Source organism: Gopherus evgoodei, chromosome 10 (genome assembly GCF_007399415.2).
Source record: "Gopherus evgoodei ecotype Sinaloan lineage chromosome 10, rGopEvg1_v1.p, whole genome shotgun sequence".
NCBI lineage: Eukaryota > Metazoa > Chordata > Testudines > Testudinidae > Gopherus > Gopherus evgoodei.
Window position 1 is genome coordinate 4431340 of NC_044331.1, and position 22421 is coordinate 4453760.

General features: G+C 46.3%; 1 protein-coding gene across 5 annotated transcripts in view; it reads left to right on the top strand.

Annotated features, from left to right (window-relative positions):
• ITGA11 (integrin subunit alpha 11) overlaps nt 1-22421 on the top strand; it is a 193928-nt gene that overhangs the window by 142213 nt on the left and 29294 nt on the right. For all 5 annotated transcript variants that reach the window (XM_030578857.1, XM_030578859.1, XM_030578854.1 and 2 more), the window contains exons 16-21: nt 645-811; nt 4876-5018; nt 8073-8183; nt 10109-10194; nt 12341-12548; nt 20315-20413. In XM_030578857.1, the coding sequence (XP_030434717.1) occupies nt 645-811; nt 4876-5018; nt 8073-8183; nt 10109-10194; nt 12341-12548; nt 20315-20413 (814 nt within the window). The remainder of the gene's footprint in view (nt 1-644; nt 812-4875; nt 5019-8072; nt 8184-10108; nt 10195-12340; nt 12549-20314; nt 20414-22421) is intronic.

Consider the following 22421-nt stretch of genomic DNA (forward strand, 5'->3'; position numbering starts at 1 on the left):
ATGTGGGGCGTCAGATGTAGGCAGGAGGAGGCTGATGTGGATTGGGCTATGCAGGGGTGCAGTTGAAGCCCCTGCGCCCCAACCCCGCACCACTCCTCAGCAGCAGCACTGAGCAGGTGGGGGAAGCCCCAGCACCACAACTCCACTCCCCAGCAAACCCTGGCTGTGGCCCCAGCACTGGAGGAGCCCTGGCTTCCTGCCGCGGCCTCAGGGCTGGGAGAGCTCTCACTCCCTGCTATGGCTCGAGGGCCCTGGCGGGGTGCTGGACAGAGCTTTTCTGGTCTGGGGCTACCGGGGGTGGGGAGAAGAATGAGCAAATAGGAGGCCACAGTAGGGGGCGGAATGGGGCAGGACGGTGGGTGGAACAGGGGCGGGGCTGGGGGGGAAAGGAGCAGAATGGTGTGGAGCCATGGGAGGGGCCGCAGGCAGAATGGGGGTGGGACTGCAGGTGGAAGGTGCGGGGAAGGCGCCCCCCTACTTGCTCTGCCCCAGGGCCCCACAAAACCTTAATCTGCCTCTGGATGGGATGCTTCACATTTCATCCAGGGAGAGCCCTGCAAAACCTATGTATAGACACATGCTTAGGTGTCCAAAGACGAGCCACAGCACTGCGGTATAACTCGTGCACCTTGTTCCCACCCTAGGTCCCGCAGTGTTGTCCAGGTCAATGCCAGCATTAGGTTTGAACCATCCAAAATCAACATCTTTAACAAAGACTGCAAGCGAAATGGGAAGGATGCCACCTGCATGTCTGCATTTGTCTGCTTCACTCCAGTCTTCCTCTCCACTCATTTTCAGACGGCAAGTGTGGGTAAGCGAAGGCTCCCACTCTGATTTCGCCTTTGCTCTTGTGAGAATCGACCTTTTCATTTGTCTTTACCTGGCCTGCATTGGTAAGAGCACTGCCACGCTGTTCCTGTCTAGTAGCAGGAGTGGAGGTGGAGAGGAAAATGAGCTAAGAGCTTGTTAGGTGCAGGGTAGCACTAAACACATGTGCTTAGCCTCATCTGACATGGCCCGTTCTCGACCCAGGCCCCACCCCTTTTCGACCTTCACACTGGCAAGTAATGGAGGAGATGTGCCAGGCCCTGTAGATCTACCACTATTCAGTGCAGGGGGCTGCACCTAATATGTCACCCTAATAGCGTCTAGGTGTAACCTCTGCTCACCCCTCCACTGGAGTGCAAAGTCTTGCAGTTCCTCCTCTGCACTGTGCAGGGACTTGCAAAGTCCAAGCTTTGCCATTAGAAAACGGTGGAAATTAGAACCTTAGGGGACCAAAGGGGCTCTTGTTACCGGCAGTCCACACAAACCCGTGTAGGTCCTTGTGTGTAGTGGGGCAGCTACCCTGCTCCTGGGAGGCTGATTGGGGAAGCGGCCCACACCTCATCAGGCCCTGATAAAAGGGCTAAGGGAAGAGGTGGGACAGTCTCACTCCAGCCTTGGAGTAGGAAGGGCCTGGCTGCCTGGGAACCAAGGGTACCTGACACAGAGCAGGGCTGGGGAAAGGCAAAAGGAGCTGGGGAGCTCCAGCCTGGCAACTCCTCAGGCTGAGGCCTTGGGTAAGGTCTAAGCAGGCACTGCGTCTGCAGAGGTGCAGCCCGGGGATAGGCAGAGGCAGCTGTTCTGATCCCTGTGCCAGTGATGAGTGGCCATGACAGACTGTAGTCTGCCCCAGAGAATGGGGGTTAGAGGGTGACTGGCAGTAGCCACTCAGGCAAAGTGGGTGTAGAGGGTTGGGGGTTCCCCTGGGAGGGGAGACCAGAGCAGGGGGGTACTGCTGGGGCAGAACCCTGAGGTAAAAGGCACCGGGGTCTGGGAGAGACACAGGGGCCTGAGGCAGGTAAGACACCAGCCAGCAGAGGGTACTCCGAGAGCTGGAATTGAGCTAATTCCTGAGGCAACCAGCAGGAGGCGCTGTGCCAGGGAGTACTCGATCTGCTGCACTGCATTCATAAAAATGATTCCAGTCCTCAGGGCGATTAGCACAGTCACCTCTCACCGTCGAGCAGAAAACGCAAGCTGGAGCAACAATGAATCACTGTGCAAGTTTTATTAAAGAAAATAATCCTCGATTGGAAAATGTGCCGCAGTTCTAGGGATTGTGATGTAGAGGGAGCAGTGCGACCCCAGCTGCCCTGAAAGGAGATCGTCCAAACATGCGGCAGGGCCGTGCACAGCACAGTCCACCCAGCGCTTGTTCTGAGGGTAGTCAAATTCCTTCAGGATTGACCTCTGCTCTGAGCTTTGTAAAGATCCCGAAGCAAGGCCGACTTGTCTGCAGTGTTCAGTCTCTCACCCTGGCTACTGCTGTGTTCTGAGACAGCCTGGTTTATAAAGGGAGCCCTCCCAACCATGGGTGTGGGAATTGTCATGGTTCTCGTACAGTCTGTGTGTGGGAGTTTGCTGCCTTGGTCTTGCATCCACACAGTACATCTGTGGGCCATATGCCTACATACTTGGCTAATCTCACAAAGAGCCTCTATGAGCCGGTCGATCCTGCTTGGCTTTAAAACACTGCACGCTGCTCTGACCTGGAGTCTACACACAGGATGCCCATGACTCAGCTAGAACAAAGAGGAAGCAAAAGCAGCATGGCCTATAATAACCCCCCAACAATGTATAGTAAAATGCTATGACAGGGGCTTATGTTATGAGTGAAATCATGTCCCCAGTGAAGGCAATGGCAAAATTCCCACTGATTTCACCAGGGCCAGGATTTTCCCCTATAATGCTCAAAGCTGATATCCTGTGTGTAACTCACCCTGTCATTTTAGAGCTTGCAGAAGAGGGTGACACGGAAATGTGTTAGAAGGCAGAGGAGATGCAGAGGGTTATCGCTCCGAAGTACAGTGCTGCTGAGGGACAAAGGAAACAAGAGAAGAAAGAAGTTGAATTCTGAATGTCTTAGACTTTGGATCTTTCATCTTTTCTTAGCATTGCACTAGCAGGGTATTGGGTCCTAGCACCACACTGTTAAAAAGTCTAAAGTGGCTGCAGAATCCCAAATCCCTGACTCCCAGGTTCTCAAGTACTAACACATACAGGCCATTTGGGGTTTTGTCATGATGTGGGGAAGAGGGGGTGGGGAATGTACAGCAATATTTAAGAAGAAAAATGCTTTCTCATTATGTATGTAAGCGATGACATGCAAAGCAGAAAGGGTACTTTCAGAACCAGTACAATGCATCGTGTGGATAGAAATCAGACAAATGTTTAAACAGCCTGTGCATTATTAATCCATGTCCTGAAATGATCCATTTATATGGTGGATTGTTGAAACATGAATGTAAATACTTCCAAAATGTCTGTTAAAAAGTCTAAACTGGCTGCAGAATCCCAAATCCCTGACTCCCAGGTTCTCAAGTATTGCTGGTGTCCATAAGTTCCTTTTCCTTCTGCGTTTGGCCAGAAGGTCATGACCTTTCCCCTCTGACCTCACCACAGTTTTCCATAACTTTGTAACCTACAACTCAGATTACTGAAGTGTGCACTACAGGGGGCTCCTCTTGAGAGCATCAGCTGGTGCAGAACCCATAGGGTGACCAGACAGCAAATCTGAAAAATGGGACAGGAGGTGGAGGGTAATAGGTGCCTATATAAGAAAAAGTCCCAAATATTAGGACTGTCCCTATGAAATTGGGACATCTGGTCACCCTAAGAATCTGGCTGCTTGATTGCTTGCTATATGTGTCACGTGGAGCATATTAGACACATAGTCTGGTTTCCAGTGCTATTCATGGGATTAACTTTGATTTGTTAAACCCTTCGTACTCTAGCCTGGGTCTAGGCCGCCTTAGACGCTGCCTCTCTTTGTCTTCTGCTGACAGCCCCTAGATTTTAATTCTGGGAGACTGTTCATGGCTCAGCACTCTGGAATTTACTTCCTCTGCTAGCAAGCCTAACAAAGCCTGCACCTAGGTGTCAATCTCATCTTTATCCTCTGATCTTTGGCTAGGTTGGCATGAGTGATGGAGTTGCCTTTGTGCTTTCAGTGGAGTTTCCTTCCGCGCCATCAAGGTGTTAATTGTAAAGACATTGTGGTTATTCGGTTGTATAGGAGCTGAGCTCCAAGGCTTGTAGAGGGTGCATGCTACAATACTACAGCATAAGGCAGAAACATACATAAACAAATAATTCTGAGCACCAGGTGGCTGACATAAATGGACAGCGTTTCATATGTGCTGACACAGTACAACGTGAGGGCTGTCTGTTTATACCTTACAACACAGGTTCTCAACCAGAGGTCCGGGGCCCCCTGCGGGGCTGTGAGCAGGATTCAGGGCATCCTTCAAGCAGGGCCAGCATTAGACTCGCTGGGGCCCAGGATAGAAAGTCAAAGCCCCACTGCATGGGGCTGAAGCCCAGGGCTCTGAGCCCCACCACTCAGGGCTGAAGCCGAAGCCCGGGCAATGTAGCTTCGGCATAGTCCCTGTGGCATGGGACCCCAGGCAATGGCCCTGCTTGACCCCTTGATGTCAGCCCTTGGTTTTATATGCAGAAAACCAGTTGTTGTGGCACAGGTGGGCCATGGAGTTTTTACAGCATGTTGGGGGAGCCTCAGAAAGAAATATGTTGAGAACCCCTGTCTTACATGACCTGCAGTTTGGCCAGCTTCTTAAAAGGACAAAGTGGCAACAACCAAAAGTTGCCTTCAGATCTCTGAATTAGCATCTTGTTTTTAAAAAGGGAGCTTTGATAAGCTCTGCTGATGACATTTTGAGTCCACACATTGACAATTCATAGATGTTAATTTTATTGTGGAAGGAGAATTGTTGATTTGTGCTCTAGGAAAGGATGAAGCAGAGCGGAGGCTTTACCACATAAAAATGTAACAGTAGAAAGAAATCAGAATAAAACATTTTCCCTTTTCAGGATTAAAATACAATGCAACCATTGACGAGCGAAGGTACACGCCACGGGCTCATTTGGATGAAAACAGCGACCGGCACACTCATAGGCTGGTCACATTGTCTGCAGGACAAGAACACTGCGACAAGCTCAATTTTCACGTCTTGGTAAGTATACATGGCATCAAACTTGGAGACCCCTTCGACTCCTTTTGTAGTCAGTGGAGAGACAGAGTGGGATTTAGATCAGGCCAGGTAAAAGAGTTCTGCTTGGCAAAGATCTTCATGCAAAACAGAAACACATCAGGAAGCAAGCATGTAAGCCAAGCGGAAGTGCCTTGAGTACATCTCGTGGCTGGAAACTGGGCTAAGCTTTATCTCCAAGTCCAGATTTATTATTGCTGGGTTTGATGTGGTTAAGGATGAAATCCGCTCCGAGTGAGCTGCTGAAGTTTTATAGCTGCTCAGTCCACTGTGTGAGCCAGCAAGGGACCTGAACTCCTCCCAGCCTCCAGTTATTTTTTTCTAAAAGCCTTTTATCATTTCAGTGCTGTAATCTAAGGAATTCATACCTGGCTGCATCGCTCACGTTTGAGGACCAGTCCAAATGGTTCTGAACTCAATACAAACACACGCAGTGACTTTGATTCAGGACCAAATGTTTTCATTTTCCTTCCCAGACTTTGTGCATTTCTCCTACTAGTAGACTCCTCTTGCTCTTGGGTTAGAAGCCAGTTAAAGCTTCTGCATAGCAGAGCCAAACCAAGAAAGAAATATGATCAAATTGACCAACCTAAAGGATGGGAAATTACTCACAAGTGGAGATAGATCTGAACAGAAGCCTGGATCCAAACACCTGCAGATTTGGGGGAAATTTGGATCCTGATCTGGAGCTGAACTTCACAGCTAGCCAGGCCAAATCCCCAGACTCAAACTTCTGTGAAATTTGGGAAAGTTTGCTTCTGAAGTTTGAATCCGAGTTTTGATTTGCATTCATTTCTGGTCATAAGTTTCTCTCTGGCATTATTTTCTAGAGCCAGATGTTCAAAAGACACACCTCATTCCCCCACACACCCATATTAAACATCTGCACCTTTCCTTCTGGTTCATTAAGACTCAGTCAAGGGCAGCCATTATGTCTCTCTGTACGCAATTGTTACAGTTTAGGAAATCTGGTGTGGTATAAACAATCACTCTTTATGATGATGGACTGTTTCAAAGCAGATGTTCTGCACTCCTAATTACCCCTTGCACTTCTACACACACACACACACACACACCCCTCACATTTTATTTGTATAGGTCAAGAGGCACACATGCAATCTCAGAGCAGTAAGAGGCTATGTTTGTTGTCTCACCTATGTAATGTCCTTTAGTTGTAAGATGAAAGAAGGCAAATGCAAAGTGTGTTTAAATTGTGATACATTAACTTTGTAAAAATTGTTCCACCATGTTTGTGTTTTCATTGCACCCAACTATTCCTGTGGAAAACATTTATCCATTTTAATAATGTATTAGAGAGGCTACAAAAGCAGAAAACCTAATAACAATGGGGGATTTCAACTGTCTTCATATTGACTGGCTATATGTCACCTCAGGAAGGGATGCAGAGATAAAATTACCAGACACATGAAATGACTGCTTCTTGGAGCAACTTGTCCTGGAACCCACAAGGGAAGAGGTGATTCTTGATTTAGTCCTAAATGGAACACAGGATCTGGTCTAAGAGAATATAGCTGAGTCACTTAGTAATAATGACTATAATGTAACTACATTTAACATCCTTATAGGGGGGAAAATGCCAAAGAAACCCAGCACAGTAGCATTTAACTTCAAAAAGGGGAACTACACAAAAATGAGGAAGCTAACTAATTGGAAATTAACAGGAACAGTCACAAGGGTGAAATGCCTTCAAACTGCATGGGGACCATTTAAAAACACCATCAGACTGGCTCAAATTAAATGTATACTCCAAATAAAAAAACAGTAAAGAGGCTGAAAAAGTGCCACCATGGTAAAAAGCAGAGTAAAAGAGTCAGTTAAAGACAAAAAGACGTCTTTTAAAAATTGGAAGACAAATCCTAGTGAGGAAAATAGAAAGGAGCGCAAACCCTGGCAAGTCAAGTGTAAATGTGTAATAAAACAGGCCCCAAAAGAATTTAAAGACCAACTAGCTAAGAACACAAAAACTAATCGCAAGTATTTTGTTAAATACTTCAGTGTTAATAAATGCAAAGTGATGCACATTGGAAAAAATAATCCCAATTATACATACAAATGATGGGGTCTAAAGTAGCTGTTACCACTCAAGAAAGAGACCTTGAAGTCATCATGAGTAGTTCCCCAAAATCATCAGCTCAACATGCAGTGGCAATCAAAAAAGCTAAGTATCAGAAGGGTAGCTGTGTTAGTCTGGATCTCTAAAACCAGCACAGAGTCCTGTGGCACCATATAGACTAACAGACGTATTGGAGCCTGAGCTTTCATGGATGAATACCCACTTTGTCAGATGCAAAAAAGCTAACAGAATGTTAGGAACTATTAGGAAAGGGATAGATAGTAAAACAGAAAATATCATAATGCCACTATATAGAGCCATGATATAACCCACACCTTGAATACTGCATGCAGTTCTGGTCACTCCATCTCAAAAAGATCTAATAGAATTGGAAATGGTGCAGACAAGGACAAAAAAATGATTAGGGGTATAGAACAACTTCCATATGAGGAGAGATTTAAAAGACCAGGACTGTTCATTTTAGGAAAGAGATGAATAAGAGGAATATGATTGAGGCCTATAAAATCATGAATGGTGTGGAGAAAGTGAATGGGAAAGTTATATACCCCTTTGCATAATACAAGAACCCGGGGTCAGCCAATGAAATTAATAGGCAGCAAGTTTACAACAAACAAAAGGAAATATATCTTCACACAACACACAGTCAACCTGTGGAACTCATTGCCAGGGGATGTTGTGATGCTTCAGAAAATTAGCCAAGATGGTCAGGGACACAACTGCATACTCAAGGTATCCTTAAACCTCTGACTGCCAGAAGCTGGAACTGAATGACAAGGGATGGATCACTCAAAATTACCCTGTTCTGCTCCTTCCCTCTGAAGCATCTGGCATTGGCCACTATCAAAGACTGGATACTGGGCTAAATGGACCATTGGTCTGATCCAGTATGGCCATTCTTATATTCTTATTTTCTCTGCCTCTAGGACACAGCAGACTATGTGAAGCCTGTGACATTTTCAGTCGAATATGGGCTGGAGAATCCCGACTATGGTCCCATGATGGATGATGGCTGGCCAACTGCATTTAAAGTCTCTGTACGTAATGGTCATTGCACTAGGAGGAAAGTACTCTGCATGGGATAGCCCACTGCAGAATCAGTCTGAGCAATAGTCTGCACTAATTATCTATAGCACCTTCCACCCAAGGATCTCAAAGCTGTTTATGGAGCTGGCTACGGTTTAGTCACCATTTTATAGAAGAGGAAACTGAGGCACGGAGAGGCTGCGTGAGTAGCCCATGGTCACACAGGGTTTATCTATACTTTGAGCTGGCTACTCTCGGTTCTAGCCCGGGGACGTCTTCTGCCGCTACAAATCACACCCCCAACTTAAAGTGTAGACATTCACATGGTCAGCCAGGTCTCCTGACTCTCAGCTGCTGGAGCATGTCTGCACCAGTAAATCTCAGTGAAATCCTACCTGCACAATGCATATTTGGCATTTATTTCTCTGTGACCCAGGACACATATGAGAATCCATGTTATTGGTATCACTTAAAGCCTTACCCTCAGGCACATCAGAGCCAGTGGTATTAAAACCTTGTCCCCTGGCTTTGACAGGAGAAGCAAAAATGTCAGTGGATAACCATAAGGGGCTGGATTCCGTGGTCCAGCAAGTTCACCTTGTGCCACTTGTGCCTACATTGTGCAAAACAAGGCTAAGGGCCCAGCGACTGTCACTGGGAAATTCCCCTGGTGCAGGGGGGATTAGTGCAAAGCCGAGAGGAACAGCTCCATCACCTCCCGTGCCAGAAACCAGCACCTGGCATATGGGGAGGAGCGGGCACAGCCATAAAGGGGGTGTCATAGGAACAGTCTCTGCTGTCCCTATTCTCCAGTTTCCCAAGGGACTGGCGCGGAAGTGGCATAAATTAAAAGCACCCCCTGGAGCCAGGCAGCTCTGCAGAGAAGAAGAAATCAGCTCAAATGAGTGCAATAACCTTTTGCTCCCCTCTTGCAGAGCCAATCTGATTAGAGCAGTCCTAGGGCTCTTATGTTCACATATTGCCCTATGGAGATCTAATTCTAGCTCTTTGGCAGGTAGCAAAGACTTATGGGTCAGGGGGTTCCCATGCACGTACCTTCCATTTCACTGAGGAACCCGTGGCTGCGTTTGCAAGAAGTGGGGTGCTAACCCCAGATTCTAACCAGAGTGACTACACTCTGCCTATCCCAGATCCTCCTGTAATTCCAGCTGGGTACAGTATTCTTCACTTCCTGTCCTAAACTGTTGTGCAGAATCACTGCAGGCTGCTAAATTATCTACACGTTATACCATGAAGGCTGCTTCTGTGGAAGACAAAGTGACTCCTTGTGTATAGTTTGTAAAGCTTTTTATGGTCCCTCACAGCATTAATGTTACACTATTATTATAATCTCTAAACATTTTGGGCTAGATCCTCACCTGATGTAAATTAGCATAGTCCAGCTGAAGTCAAAGATGGAACCACACTGATTTCCACCAACTGCGCATCTGACTCTGCCCCATTGAGTTTAAAAATCATAGTAGCAATAGCTTAATTAATGTAAACAAAGGAGACAGAGACAAAGAGAGAAGATAGCTAATACTGGAGCATATATCCCAGGAGTGATTAGGCATAAAACAGGAAATCTTTGAAAGTTGGGTGTATGATTTGAACTGATGTTTGAAATATTTGTGCTCTAGAATGGAATTTAAAAAGCAAAAACAAAGCAATCTGAATGATAAACTTGGTGGTCAGCTAACTTATCCCTGAACTCAATGCTTTTGCATCTTTACCTGTCAAATGGGCAGATGATCAAGAATCTCTCTTGTATTGTTTATTTGCCATATGAATTTTTTTGTTGTTTTAAATCATTTAGTTTGTGGTTTTGATTGACTGAAAATTGCAATTGTGGGTGCACAGTACATGAAAATCCCTCTCAGCAGGTGCTGTGCACATCAAAATGCCATTTGGATTTTTCTGGTCATTCCCCCTTAAGGTGCCTTTCTGGAATGGATGCAATGAGGATGAACACTGTGTCCCTGATCTGGTCCTTGATGCTAAAAATGATATTCCAACTGCCACGTGAGTAGATAATCCAAACTAAATTGTCCTGCTAACCAGGAAATCATGTCACAAAATGCAGAGGATTGCTGAAATCAGATCACAGGTTTAGCCCTTCTCATTGCAGAGGATTTTGTCCTGAATTTTCTTTCTCTCTCTCTCTCTCTCTCTCTCTCTCTCTCTCTTTTTATCTTTGCTTTTGCCCTGACATTAACCATCTATGGTCCATGTCCCATACACATGCTGTACACATACACCATATTAACAAATGCTGAGATTCATCATCATTAAGAGCATGCGTGCAGGAGGAGATGAATCATGCAGACCTGATTATCTTCTGTTTTGTTTTGGGTTTTTTTGGAGGGAGGGAGTGTTTGTTTTGTTTTGAAGGGGATTGTGTTTGCGGTTTTCATTGTTTGCTAAGGGCTTATCGAATATAACGTGTTATTTCTCATTTGCCCTTTGCAATGGATTTCAGAGGCATTTTCATTACGTGTTTCAATTTCTATTCTGAGAGCGATGCCCTTGTTTGGACTCCCATCATATCCTCTAACCACATTGCCAAGGGCTTGCCCGTGTCCAAATGCAGACTAGCCAGTAGCCCAAAGAGCCTGGCATCTGGCTGCCAGCATTGGCATAATGAGCTAACAAACCCAGCAAGTCTGCCTGGCTCTCAAAGTAAAATGCAGTAGGCCATAAAATGCAGGAATTTCTTCACAGAGCAGCTGGATGGTGGGTGAAAGTGTCCTGGCCTCTGCTTCAGTGGCCCGCATGATTCCTGTCTGACCCCATCCTTGCCCCACCGATTTACACCCCAGTGTGTCACACCAAGGCAGTTAGACAGTGTTATACAACAGCCACAGCAAAAGAGAGTTCACAACTATTCTATTTAGAACCACGTGACTCCTTTCCTTCCTGAGTAGCCTGTGGTATGACAGGCACACTGGGCAAAGATTTACTTGCACTAGCATTCCCAGCCGCAAATGAGTATTTCTTTTTCTTCTTACCTTGGTGATAGGGAGAGAGAATGGATTTATGGCAGCACTTCAGGCAGTTGTAAAGGATTTATGAAACGGAAGGGCACGGCCAAGTTCAAAGAGAGACTAATAAACAGAGCTGGGATGCACTATTTACTGACATTCAGCTCAGCTCTGGCAAGATAAAAAACCCACTAAGCTTAGAAGAAAGAATAGAAACTCAGTCATGTTTCTATTTTGTTAGTGTGCAAGTGCATTTCCTATAAAGTATTTCTTCTCACCAATGGTCCTCAACAGAAGACCGTGAGGCCAAGGAGGTCTGGAGAAGATCCCCCTTGAAAGCCCACCATTGCTATCCCTTGCTCTGCCACAAGGGGCACTGTGGTAGGAACAAGCGAGCTATTTCCCCTCCAATAGCAGGGGCTGTTCCCTGTCCTCGTTATCCTGGACTATCCGATTTGGAATTCATTCTTTTCCTCCCTAAGGCACCTGGCGCGTAGCAACCTACCGCCCTGTAAAGGAGATTTAACTAATCCTCCAAACGAGTGAGGCACAAATTGTTCATCTACATGAAATACGCTTGCAAGCCTAATGGGCCCGATCTTCAAACAGAGCCTCTGATGTCTTCCACCTGCAAAACAGTTCTGCATGCAGCAGTTATGTACAAAAACCCCTATTTTGGTTGCACAGACTTGCATTTGCGTGTCCAGGTTGGTAGCTGGGTATCAACATTCATGGCCAAATGCAAGCTTGCCTACAGTTATGCTGATGTTAACATTTGCACACATTTTGAGGGGCTGATTTAAAGGCATCTGAAAACTTAGCCCCTACTATTTGTATGTAATGCATTAAGCACATACAACTATAGTACAGAGAGTCTCACATTCATTCTAATAGCTGTACGCAAAGACAGCATTTCCAGCATGCTTATGTACAAACTGATCAATACATTTATTTAACCAGTTTAAATGTAGTGAAGATGCATCTTCATTTACCTAATTGGAGCAGCTCAGAGCTCAACTTACTGTGTGTCGATGCATACTAACCATGTAAACTGCCTCCTATGTCAGCAGATAAGGAGCTCCGTATAAGATCTTTTGTGCTATGTGTCCTCCAAAGCTTTTACAGCTGAAGTCCTCTAATAACAATGCCAACCTGGCCACTGCTTTAATGCTCTGCTTTTCTTGTAGGGAGTATTGCAGAAGAGTACTGAGAAAGTCACCGTCGGATTGCGCCGCCTACACACTATCTTTTGATACCTCCGTTTTTATCATAGAGAGCACGAGGAGGAGGGTGGCTGTAGAAGCTACACTGGAGAACAAAGGCGAAAATGCATACAGCACTGTCCTAAACATTTCCTTCTCGAGAAATCTGCAGTTTGCTAGCTTGATTCAGAAGGTAAGAACTCCTTTAGAGTCTTCTCCAGTTGGCACTTGTGTTGGGAACAATTCACTGCCAGTAAAAAAGAGAAATGGCCATTGGTGGGCCTGGTCCTGCACCAGTGAAGCTAAAGAGGGTTTTGCCATTGACTTTAGTGGAAATGAAACTGGGACACAAAAATAGGAGTAATTAGATAGTAAGGAGGAGATATTGCCAAAGTAGGTGTGTTATTCAGTGTAGTGTCTGAACACTGTTGCTATTCTGTTGCATTTCCGTAGCCCCTTCCACACTCACTGTACAAAGGTTAATTTAGCCTAACTCCTCTGCTCCAATGAGGGGTACGTCAGGATTGCCAGACTGGATCAGACCCAAAGGCCATCTCACCCAGTATCCCGTCCCTGACAGTGGCCAACTTCAGTGGAAGGTGCAAGAAACTCCAAAATATACAATTTATGGGGAAAGCTGTCCCATATTGTTCCCTCCAATGAGCATTCCTTTGCATTTGTCAGCACTGAATTTCATCTGCCCTTCTGCCATGTCCCCTTAGCATTTTTTGGAGCCTACGCTACTCTAGTCTTGAGTAACCAGAAAGATTCCACGTCATCTGCAGATATTGCCATCTTGCTGTTCACCCGCTTTTCCAGATTATTAATGAATATATTACAGTACCCCGGTCCTTGTGCAGAACCCTGGGACACCTTCCCCTTTGCCGCCATGGTGAAAGTGTATCATTTCTTTCTATTTGCTTTCTCCTGGCCATTGTCTAATCCATCACAGAATGTTACTTCTCACCCACGATGACAGCTTAATAACCATTCATGATGGACTTTGTCAAAAGCTTTTTGGAAAATTCAAATAAATCAAATTAATTATTTCTCCTTTATCCACCTTTTTGACACACTCAGAGATTCTAGGAGATCAGAGGCATGATTTTCCCTTACAGAAGCCAGGGCGGTCTGTCCCCATTATGTCTCATTCATCTAGTTATTTTTATAATTCATATTAGGTACTCATTGCAAAGAATTGAATTATTGTTTCAACCAATTATCTGCATTTTGTAGACAAGGAAAATAAGCACAAGGAGTGAAACTCTAGTATATGCAGAGGCTCAGCACAAGCCCAATGCTGCACTTTAATCACACTTCATAATAGGCTTTCCATGGAACACACGTGTACCCTCAACGACACACATGGGCTTCAGGCTGGCCTCTATTTAGGCAGCATGGCCTAATGCATAGGGCACTGGACTGGAAGTCAGGAGACCTGGGTTCTATTCCTGGCTCTTCCTGTGCCTTACTTTCCCCATCTGTAAAATGGGAAAATGATACTAACCTGTCAGGACCCTCGCTTCAAACCCAGGCCCACTGGATTCTCAGCAAACAGCCTTGGTCATCATACCTTTCCAATAGGTCAGACTAAAAGGAACTCACAGACATGAGTGGGCCAGCTACCAGTGCTCCATGGCCTGCTTCCTGACTGGCCACATAGCCTTGAGCCTGATTGGCTGGTGACCCTATATAAACTTCCTGCTTCCTTTCTGGCCATGTCTGAGCAAAACAAGCCATTGCCTGCTGCGAGCTACACGGACTCACCTGACCCTGCCTTGTTGCCCCACCTCATCCTGACTTGCTGCCTCAGCCCTCCAGCCAACCCCCCATACCTTCCCCTTGGATTAGATCTCCTGGCTATCAGACCTTTGTGTGGACTCCCACCACTGATCTGGACTGCCCTTCAACCCACCGGACCCCAGACATCAAAGCACTGGGGGCTCGCCTGATGAAAAGTGATAGATGATATTATTAGTACTTGATTTCTCCTTGCAAAACTGAAAACTGTTCTAAAAACTTAGGGGGGTAAATTAACTGGCCTAAGTTCCCCTGTTCTCTGTGGCTGAGCCAAGAATAGAATTCAGAGTCCTTGACTCCCAGTTCTGTGCCTTAACCACATTTCCTCTAAATCACTCTCCCAGATTTTCTTCTTCTTTTCCTCAGTTTCTAAGAGGAGAAAGGTCAGGAGAAAGAGAGTGAAGAAGTATTCAAATGGGATGCTTCGCTGTAGCTAAGAAAGATGGGATTAATCAAAGAGCATTGCATTATTCATCTGCAACACATTTTCTCCTTCTTAATTTCTTGGCAGTGCAGCTCTCTGGTGCTCCATCACTGTGGTGCTCCATGCTTCCTGATGTTCAGTCTTTATACTCATATCCCAGATCATGGCCTACATGTCATCCTCAGAGTCGGGTGCAAAGTGAATCTGGTATTCTTTCATGCAGTTCTCACTATAACTCCTGAGATGTAGCTAGTTAAGTATGCATTGTAACAGGGAAAACACTGTGTCTCTTTACTTATCAAGGCTAAACATACACGGGAAAAATAGATGCAGATCTTATTTCTGTGCTGATCTCGGGATTGGAATCTAAGATGACAATAAAAACAGGAGCGCTGCCAAGGGCCTTAGAGGATGTAACCAGATGATCTCAAACTCAGCCCAGAACCAAATCATTTTTGAGCGCTAATAAAGCTTAGTTAGATTTTAGTCAAAACCTTTCCATTTTCACTAGTTATGACTGAGACCAACAGCAAAAGGAATGGCCATATATGTTGATAAGAAGTTCCACAATTTCATCAGAGAAGATGAAAATGCAATGTGGGATATAAACCTCCATGCTCCAGGGCTGAACCAGTTACTAACTGCCTGGGGTCAGGAAGAAGCTGCTCCTATATTTTGTTCTATTCCATGATTGTGCATTACAGGGAATCCTGCACTTTTCCCTGAAGACTCTGGTACTGGGAAAAACAGAATGTGGGATAAAACAGACCCCGTGTCAGATCCAGCCTAGCGATTCTATGTCTGTAATAAGTTTGTGGATGCTTTTGGCTCTTAAGCTTCTAAGGATGTTAAATCCTTCATTGTTAGAATACAAAACCGTTTTTTTATTTGTAAGTGCCTGAGACACACTCAGATGCTGAGGAACTTATTTCCGCCTTTGCCTTTGCACTCCTATGGCTTAAAAAAAAATGCTCCCAAGCTGAGGACGCTGGTGGCCAAGTTTCAGTCAATGAAGAATTTTTACTGCTGAGTTATAGCTCCCCTGAAAATATGGGCTTACAATGGAAACAGAGCCATGACTTAGAGTTGAGCCTGTTGATGCCATTCTAATACTGCTTTGCAAGCTCTATACTGACTGGAAGATTGAAGGTAGTGCATATGTTTCGAGTATTTGGGACATACAGGGCTCTGTTGAAAACCAGCTTTGTCAACAAAACAGTCAGAGTCTGGGAATGACCAAAAAAAAAAAAAAAGACCTCTGATTTATAAACTTCATATGGCTGCAACCACATCACCCACTTTGTCAGCCTGCATGAGTGTGTGTGGAGAGAGAGGCAGCCTTTCCTCTCACATCTTCAGGCCTCCTCGTGGTGAATGGAGGATCTTGGCCTTTTTTTACAGAACCATCATGTCATGTTGCGTCTCTAGCCACTGCAGCTGCTGCTGACCTAGGTTCAGAAGTGAACTCCACGGGGGCCTTGCATTTTCTGGGGCACTTTCTGCTCCCCTGAGAGCCCTAAGCAGGATGTCCTGTCATCTCAGGTCCAGCGCCTCCCACTGATTTGTTATATCTTCCTACTACATGTGGTCTTTGAGCAGTCAGGGCCTTAGCCCCCCTTGGTGCATGCTTGTCCCACTGACTGAGGCCAGTGAGGGCTGTGGACACATGGAAAAGCAGGAGTTGGCCTGATGGCTGTCAGGGTGCATTGTGACAATGCTCAACGCAGCATCCTGACAGGAAGACTAGAGAAATGGGTGTCAACTCCCGCCCCTCTCCCCAACAGAAAGAAGTGCCCACCCAAACTCCAGGCCGCTTTTGGCAGGTGGACCCGTCAGTTTTCAGTAGCACTGTTGAGAACCCCAGCTCTAGGGAACCCCACAGCCAACTCTTTGGCACAGTCCAACCCTGCATTCCTCCCTGCTGTTTTTAGCGAGCTGGCTAGATTAAAGCTAGCATGGGTATGTCTACATGGGCTACAAAGGACAGCCCCAGTCTCAGTGCACACATAGCCTCAGGGTCTGTCTGCCCTTCGAGCTGCAGGCGCAGTTCCAAGATGGAGGCGACATGCGTGCATTAGCTGGGATCCAGCTAACACGCTAAATGTAGTCACAGCAGCACGAGTGGTGGGAGCCGGGAGGGGCAAGCTGCCCTGGATGTGCCTAGTGTCTCAGCCAGGAACGTGCTCTGGGTGGCCAGCCTCTCCCACCGTTTGCACCACTGCTGCTACACGCTGCACTGATCAGAGCTGGCACACGTACGTCTCCCCAACCTGGGAATACCACCCTCACCTCGGTCAGCCTCAGCCTGCCAGCTCTTCACTGCCTTTTCTAGGCCCCTGGTCCTGGAATGGCTTCTGCTCCCTTTGATCCCTCTCTCGGCAGAGGGAACGGCACAGGGTGAAGGGGCTGAGCCCCAGATCTCGTCCCAAAGTTCTGCTTTGGGTGAAGGCGGCAGCTCATTTACATCTTTGGGGCTGCATTTCATGTATGTGTTTCAAACAGCTAGCTACCCTCTGCTTCCCAGTCCCTCCAAAGGCCCAGACTGGAGGACGGAGGGACTCATTCTGTACCACGGCCATGGTTTACCTTTCCTACTTGGATTCTTTAACAAGTACTTTTGATCCAACTCCAGAACCACCATAAACACTCACACACAGGCATGCCCCAGGATACGTGACAGGTATCCTAGATATTTCCCAATTCATCACCTTCCATCTAGCTAATGGTCTTCTCGCACTCATCTCCAGGCTCCCCAAGCACCACCCTGGGCTCCTTTCTTACTCCCCTTTTAGACAGATTTTCCTTACAGGAAAGGCCTGTATCTTGTTATCCCTGGGTTTCAAACAGCTTAGCAGCCCTGCCTTCCCCACTATCACCTCTAAGAAATCTGGGCCAAGCAATCATTCAGCACTTCGCTAACATTTCAGCATTGTGTCTAGGCTGTGGCGAGCTTTGATCCATCATTCTGGTTGAGAATGTAGTAAACGTCTAAGAGTGGATGACACTGTGTGCCAACCTTCCAATGTGCGCTCAGAGGAATTCCTGAGACCTCCAAATCCTGCTTCTTGGGAAATGTGCTGATCTTGCTGAGAATTCATTCGTCCACTACATGACTTCATAACCATTCCGGGTATCAAATAGCTCCCATTTGGTGGTTTAAAAGTTGTGCCAATGGAAAATTACGGGACATGTTGCCCACAAAATCAGAAAAATGTAAGGGTTTGCTGTGTGTTTTCTGATAGATTACTCCAAATTAACCAAGGAAAAATGTTATGAGATGTAACAGAGTAAGCGCCATGCAGCAGCGTTTAGACAAAACATTGTTGCCAGTTACCAAAGCTCAGCTCAACTAATGTGTGCCTTGCTATTGTTCATTACAAAGACAAATCGACTAGAGTAATAAGTAGCTCCTTGAGTTTCCAACTGAACTCCAGGTAGGATGACCAGACAGCAAATGAGACAGGGTCGGGGGTAATAGGAGCCTATATAAGAAAAAGACCCCAGAATAGGGACTGTCCCTATAAAATTGGGACATCTGGTCACCCTAACTCCAGGATTGTATTTGGTTCTGTACAAACACACAAGAAAAGCCAGTCTTTGCCCCAGGAAACACCTAGGCCAAATAGACTGAGGCTGGGAGAGTGTGTTAGCAGTGTCACTTGACAGACAGGGAATGGGAACTGAGGCACAGTGAAATGCTCCAGGTCACACAGGGAGTTTGTGGCAGAATCAGGCACTGGACTCAGAGCTCCGGAGTCCCAATCCAATGCCTTAGTGTAGCAGGGTGGTTACCCTACTCCTGCCCAGAGGGGTTAAAAACAGAGGGCTGTGGCTGAGGCAAGTGGCTCCAGCCTGGAAACTCCGCAGGCTGCAGGCCTTGTTAAAGGCCCATAAAGGCACAGAGGTTGCAGGGGGCAGCCCAGGGGCAGGCCAAGGCAACAGGTCCAAACCCCCCTTTCCAGTGATGAGTGGCCTCTACAGACTGCAGTCTGCCCCAGAGAACGGGGGCTAGATGGTGGCTGGCAGTAGCCACTGAGGCAAGGTGGGGATAGGAGGTTGGGGGTTCCCCTGACTGGGGAAACCCAGATTGGGGGGTGAGGGTTGCCGCATTGCGCAGAATCTCTGGGTAAAGGGCACCAGGGTCCGGGAGGGACACGGGGGCCAGCGGCAAGTGGGACACCAGCCTGCAGAGGGCGCGCCAGAGCTGGAAAAAGAGCTAATTCCCTGGACAACCAGCAGGAAGCACCACAGGTGTGAGTCCTGCACTGTTACACTTAGCTAGAATGAGATCTTTCCTCCTTAGACTGGAGCATTATGTTACAAGCTGTATTATCTGGAGCATTACTGTAGGTCGTTTTTTCGAAGGAGCATTCCCTTGCTGATGGTATCATTAAATATAGCAAGTTTATTTTATTGTTGCATTATCTTATTATTCCATTGTCTGATTCATTATTGGGATAGATATCCTGCAATCTCCTGGACAAACCATACTGAACTAAGTTAAAGTGTCTTAAGATGTCGTTGCTTTAAAAATGCAAATGTTATGTGGTATCATGGGCTGGTATGTAGCATCTTTTAAGGAGGAGACAGGAGGTAGGTAAACACCAGGAAGTGTCATGTGCTTCCAAGGACTCTTGAGAACAATGGACTAAATAAGGCTGAACTTCTAGCTGAGCGAGGTTCCTGGGAAATACTTGGGACGAGGGGAATGCAAATGTCTCACTACAGGGCCATCCTTTGGAAGCTGCACCTTGAAGAGAAACCCATTGTCTGGCTCATTACCTAGTCCCGGTCTCTTCAAAGACCCAACCTGGCTAAAGGAGGGACTCAGTCATTCCTGGGGGCGCTAGTTCCAAGCGAAAGCTGTTCTGAACTGGTGACCACAGGAAAAGCTCCTGGGTGGGCTTTGAAGAATTAATCACCAGCCAGAATCCTGGTTGGAGTTAGGCGTTGATCTCTGGGAAGCTTTTTAGCATGCGTGTAGGTTCTTGTATTGTTCTGAATGTGTTTTCTCTGTAATGGTTTTACCTTAAGACTAAAAGGGCTTGCTTAGAAAGAGCTGTGTGATGACTTCTAACTGGGCCATTCCACTGTCTACTGCCTCTGAAGAGAGAAGAGAAGGAGGCCTGCTTAGGCAGGCTGCCTTTTGCTGGGAATACCACAGTATAGTCAGGAGCTGCACAGTCTGGAAAAACCCTGGCTGGGTGGGACTCTTGTCTCCACGCAAGAGAGGTGACCACAGAGGGGGAATACAGGTGCAATTGCCAGGACTTGTAGGGATGGTTATTTATTGTTTGTGTTAAGATAGCACCTAGCTGCCTCAGTCATGGAGCAGGACCTCCCTGTGGCAGGGGCTGTACAAACAGAACACCCCAAAAGAGTGTACATTCTAAGTAAGTTGATTATCACTACCATGTGATCACTACTTAATAAAGTGATTATTGCTCTAAGAATAATCAGTTTTATTTGGTCTTTTTCTTTCATCGCTGTATCTACAATTCCACAGCAGGATTTAATCCAAGAAATTTGAAATTGGCTCTGTGAATGTGATACTAGTTTAACAGAATTGCATGGGAAGAATGTCTGGCTTTCCACAACTGTAGTTTCCCTATTTTTTAAGCTTCAGTTCGGATGTCTTTCAGTCTGTGAGCACAGCCACAAGGAGCGTGTTGGCTATGAGAAATGTGCTGTGGGTATCTCTGGTGTTTCTGGTAACCTGTTGTATTCCATTTCAGGATGATACAGATGTCAGTATTGAATGCATGAATGAAGAAAAGCGCCCCAACAAGAAGGTGTGCAATGTTAGCTACCCCTTCTTCCGAGCCAAAGCAAAGGTAAAGATAGTTTCTGTTATTCGACCTGGCAAGTCCAAATGAAATATCCTGCTGATGGGTGCTCCGGCCCCTCCTCTGTGGCTGCAGAAGGGTGCCACTGAGTGGGCAGGGGGCAAAGGTGCCACTAAGCAGGCAGAGGGCATGGCCACATTTGGGAATGGTGTTCAGGAGGTGACGTAGTGCCAAGCTCAGCTCCTTGCATAGGGCATGCTGAGGACAGGGAGAAAGGTTCCTTCACTGAGCTGACCCTCTGTTGATCACTTCCACAGAAACGCTGGGGTTGCAGATTCTATTTCAGCCATTGGAACAAAGTAACGTAGGGAGAGCAGAGCCCCACTCGCTTGTGGAGCTAAGGGGAGCATTCTGTTCCAGATCTCTGCCCAGAGCCCTGCCTGCACTGGGGTGGGTTAAGGATCTGGCCCAACAAGGATGAGCCAAATGATTCAAAGACTAGTTTCAGAGTAGCAGCTGTGTTAATCTGTATCCACAAAAAGAACAGGAGTACTTGTAGCACCTTAGAGACTAACAAATTTATTTGAGCATAAGCTTTCGTGGGCTACCGCCCACTTCTTCAGATGCATAGAATGGAACACACAAATAGGAGATATTTATACATGCAGAGAACATGAAAAGGTGGAAGTATGCATACCAACAGGAAGAGTCTAATTAATTGAGATGAGCTATCGTCAGCAGGAAAAAACCTTTTGAAGTGATAATTAAGATGACCCATAGAAGGCGTGAGGAGAACTTGACATAGGGAAATAGATTCATTTAGTGTAATGACCCAACCATTCCCAATCTCTGTTTAGGCCTGAGTTAATTGTATCTAAGTTGCATATTAATTCGAGTTCAGCAGTCTCTCTTTGGAGTCTGTTTTTGAAGTTATTTGTTGCAAAATTGCCACCTTCAAGTCTGTCACTGAGTGGTTAGAGAGGTTGAAGTGTTCTCCCACTGGTTTTTGAATGTTATGATTCCTGATGTCAGATTTGTGTCCATTTATTCTTTTGCGTAGAGACTGTTGGTTTGCCCAATGTACATGGCAGAGGGGCATTGCTGGCACATGATGGCATATATCACGTTGGTAGATGTGCAGGTGAACGAGCCCCTGATGGCGTGACTGATGTGATTAGGTCCTATGATGGTGTCATTTGAATAGATATGTGGACAGAGCTGGCATCGAGCTTTGTTGCAAGGATAGGTTCCTGGGTTAGTGTTTATGCTGTATGGTGTGTGGTTGCTTCAGGTTGGGAGGCTGTCTATAAGCGAGGACTGGCCTGTCTCCCAAGATCTGTGAGAGTGAGGGATCATCTTTCAGGATAGGTTGTAGATCTTTGATGATGCGCTGGAGAGGTTTTAGGGCTGGTCCACACTGGGGGGGATGGGGGAATCGATCTTAGATACGCAACTTCAGCTACGTGAATAACGTAGCTGAAGTCGAATATCTAAGATCAGATTACTCACCCATCCAGACGGTGCGGGATCGATGTTCGCGGCTCTCCGTGTCGATTCCGGAACTCCGTTGGGGTTGATGGAGTTCCGGAATCGATATAAGCGCGCTCGGGGATCGATATATCGCGTCTAGATTAGTCGCGATATATCGATCCCCGAGCAATCGATTTTAACCCGCCGATACGGCAGGTAGTCTGGACGTACCCTTAGTTGGGGGTTGTATTTGCTTTCTTTTCTATTTCACAATGCCACCAGTGTTAGGGGACAACAGGTCAGCTAAGAGGTTTCAGCAGCATAAAAATTGCATTGAATCCTAGCAGATCTTCAGGCAGACAAATTAAAACCAGTCACATGGAGACAAAGAATTTGACTTTAATCCTTTGGCACAGTTTAATGTTGGCCTTCCGATCTGCTGCTGGTAACTTATCCTGCCTTACAAAATGAGTCACCTTTTACTGGTTAGGTAGAGCAAGCTAAGTTCTTCTCTCTTTCATTTCAACCAGACCCTCTGCCCCTCATTCATCATACTGGAGATGTTCACATGAATTTGCTCAAAAAC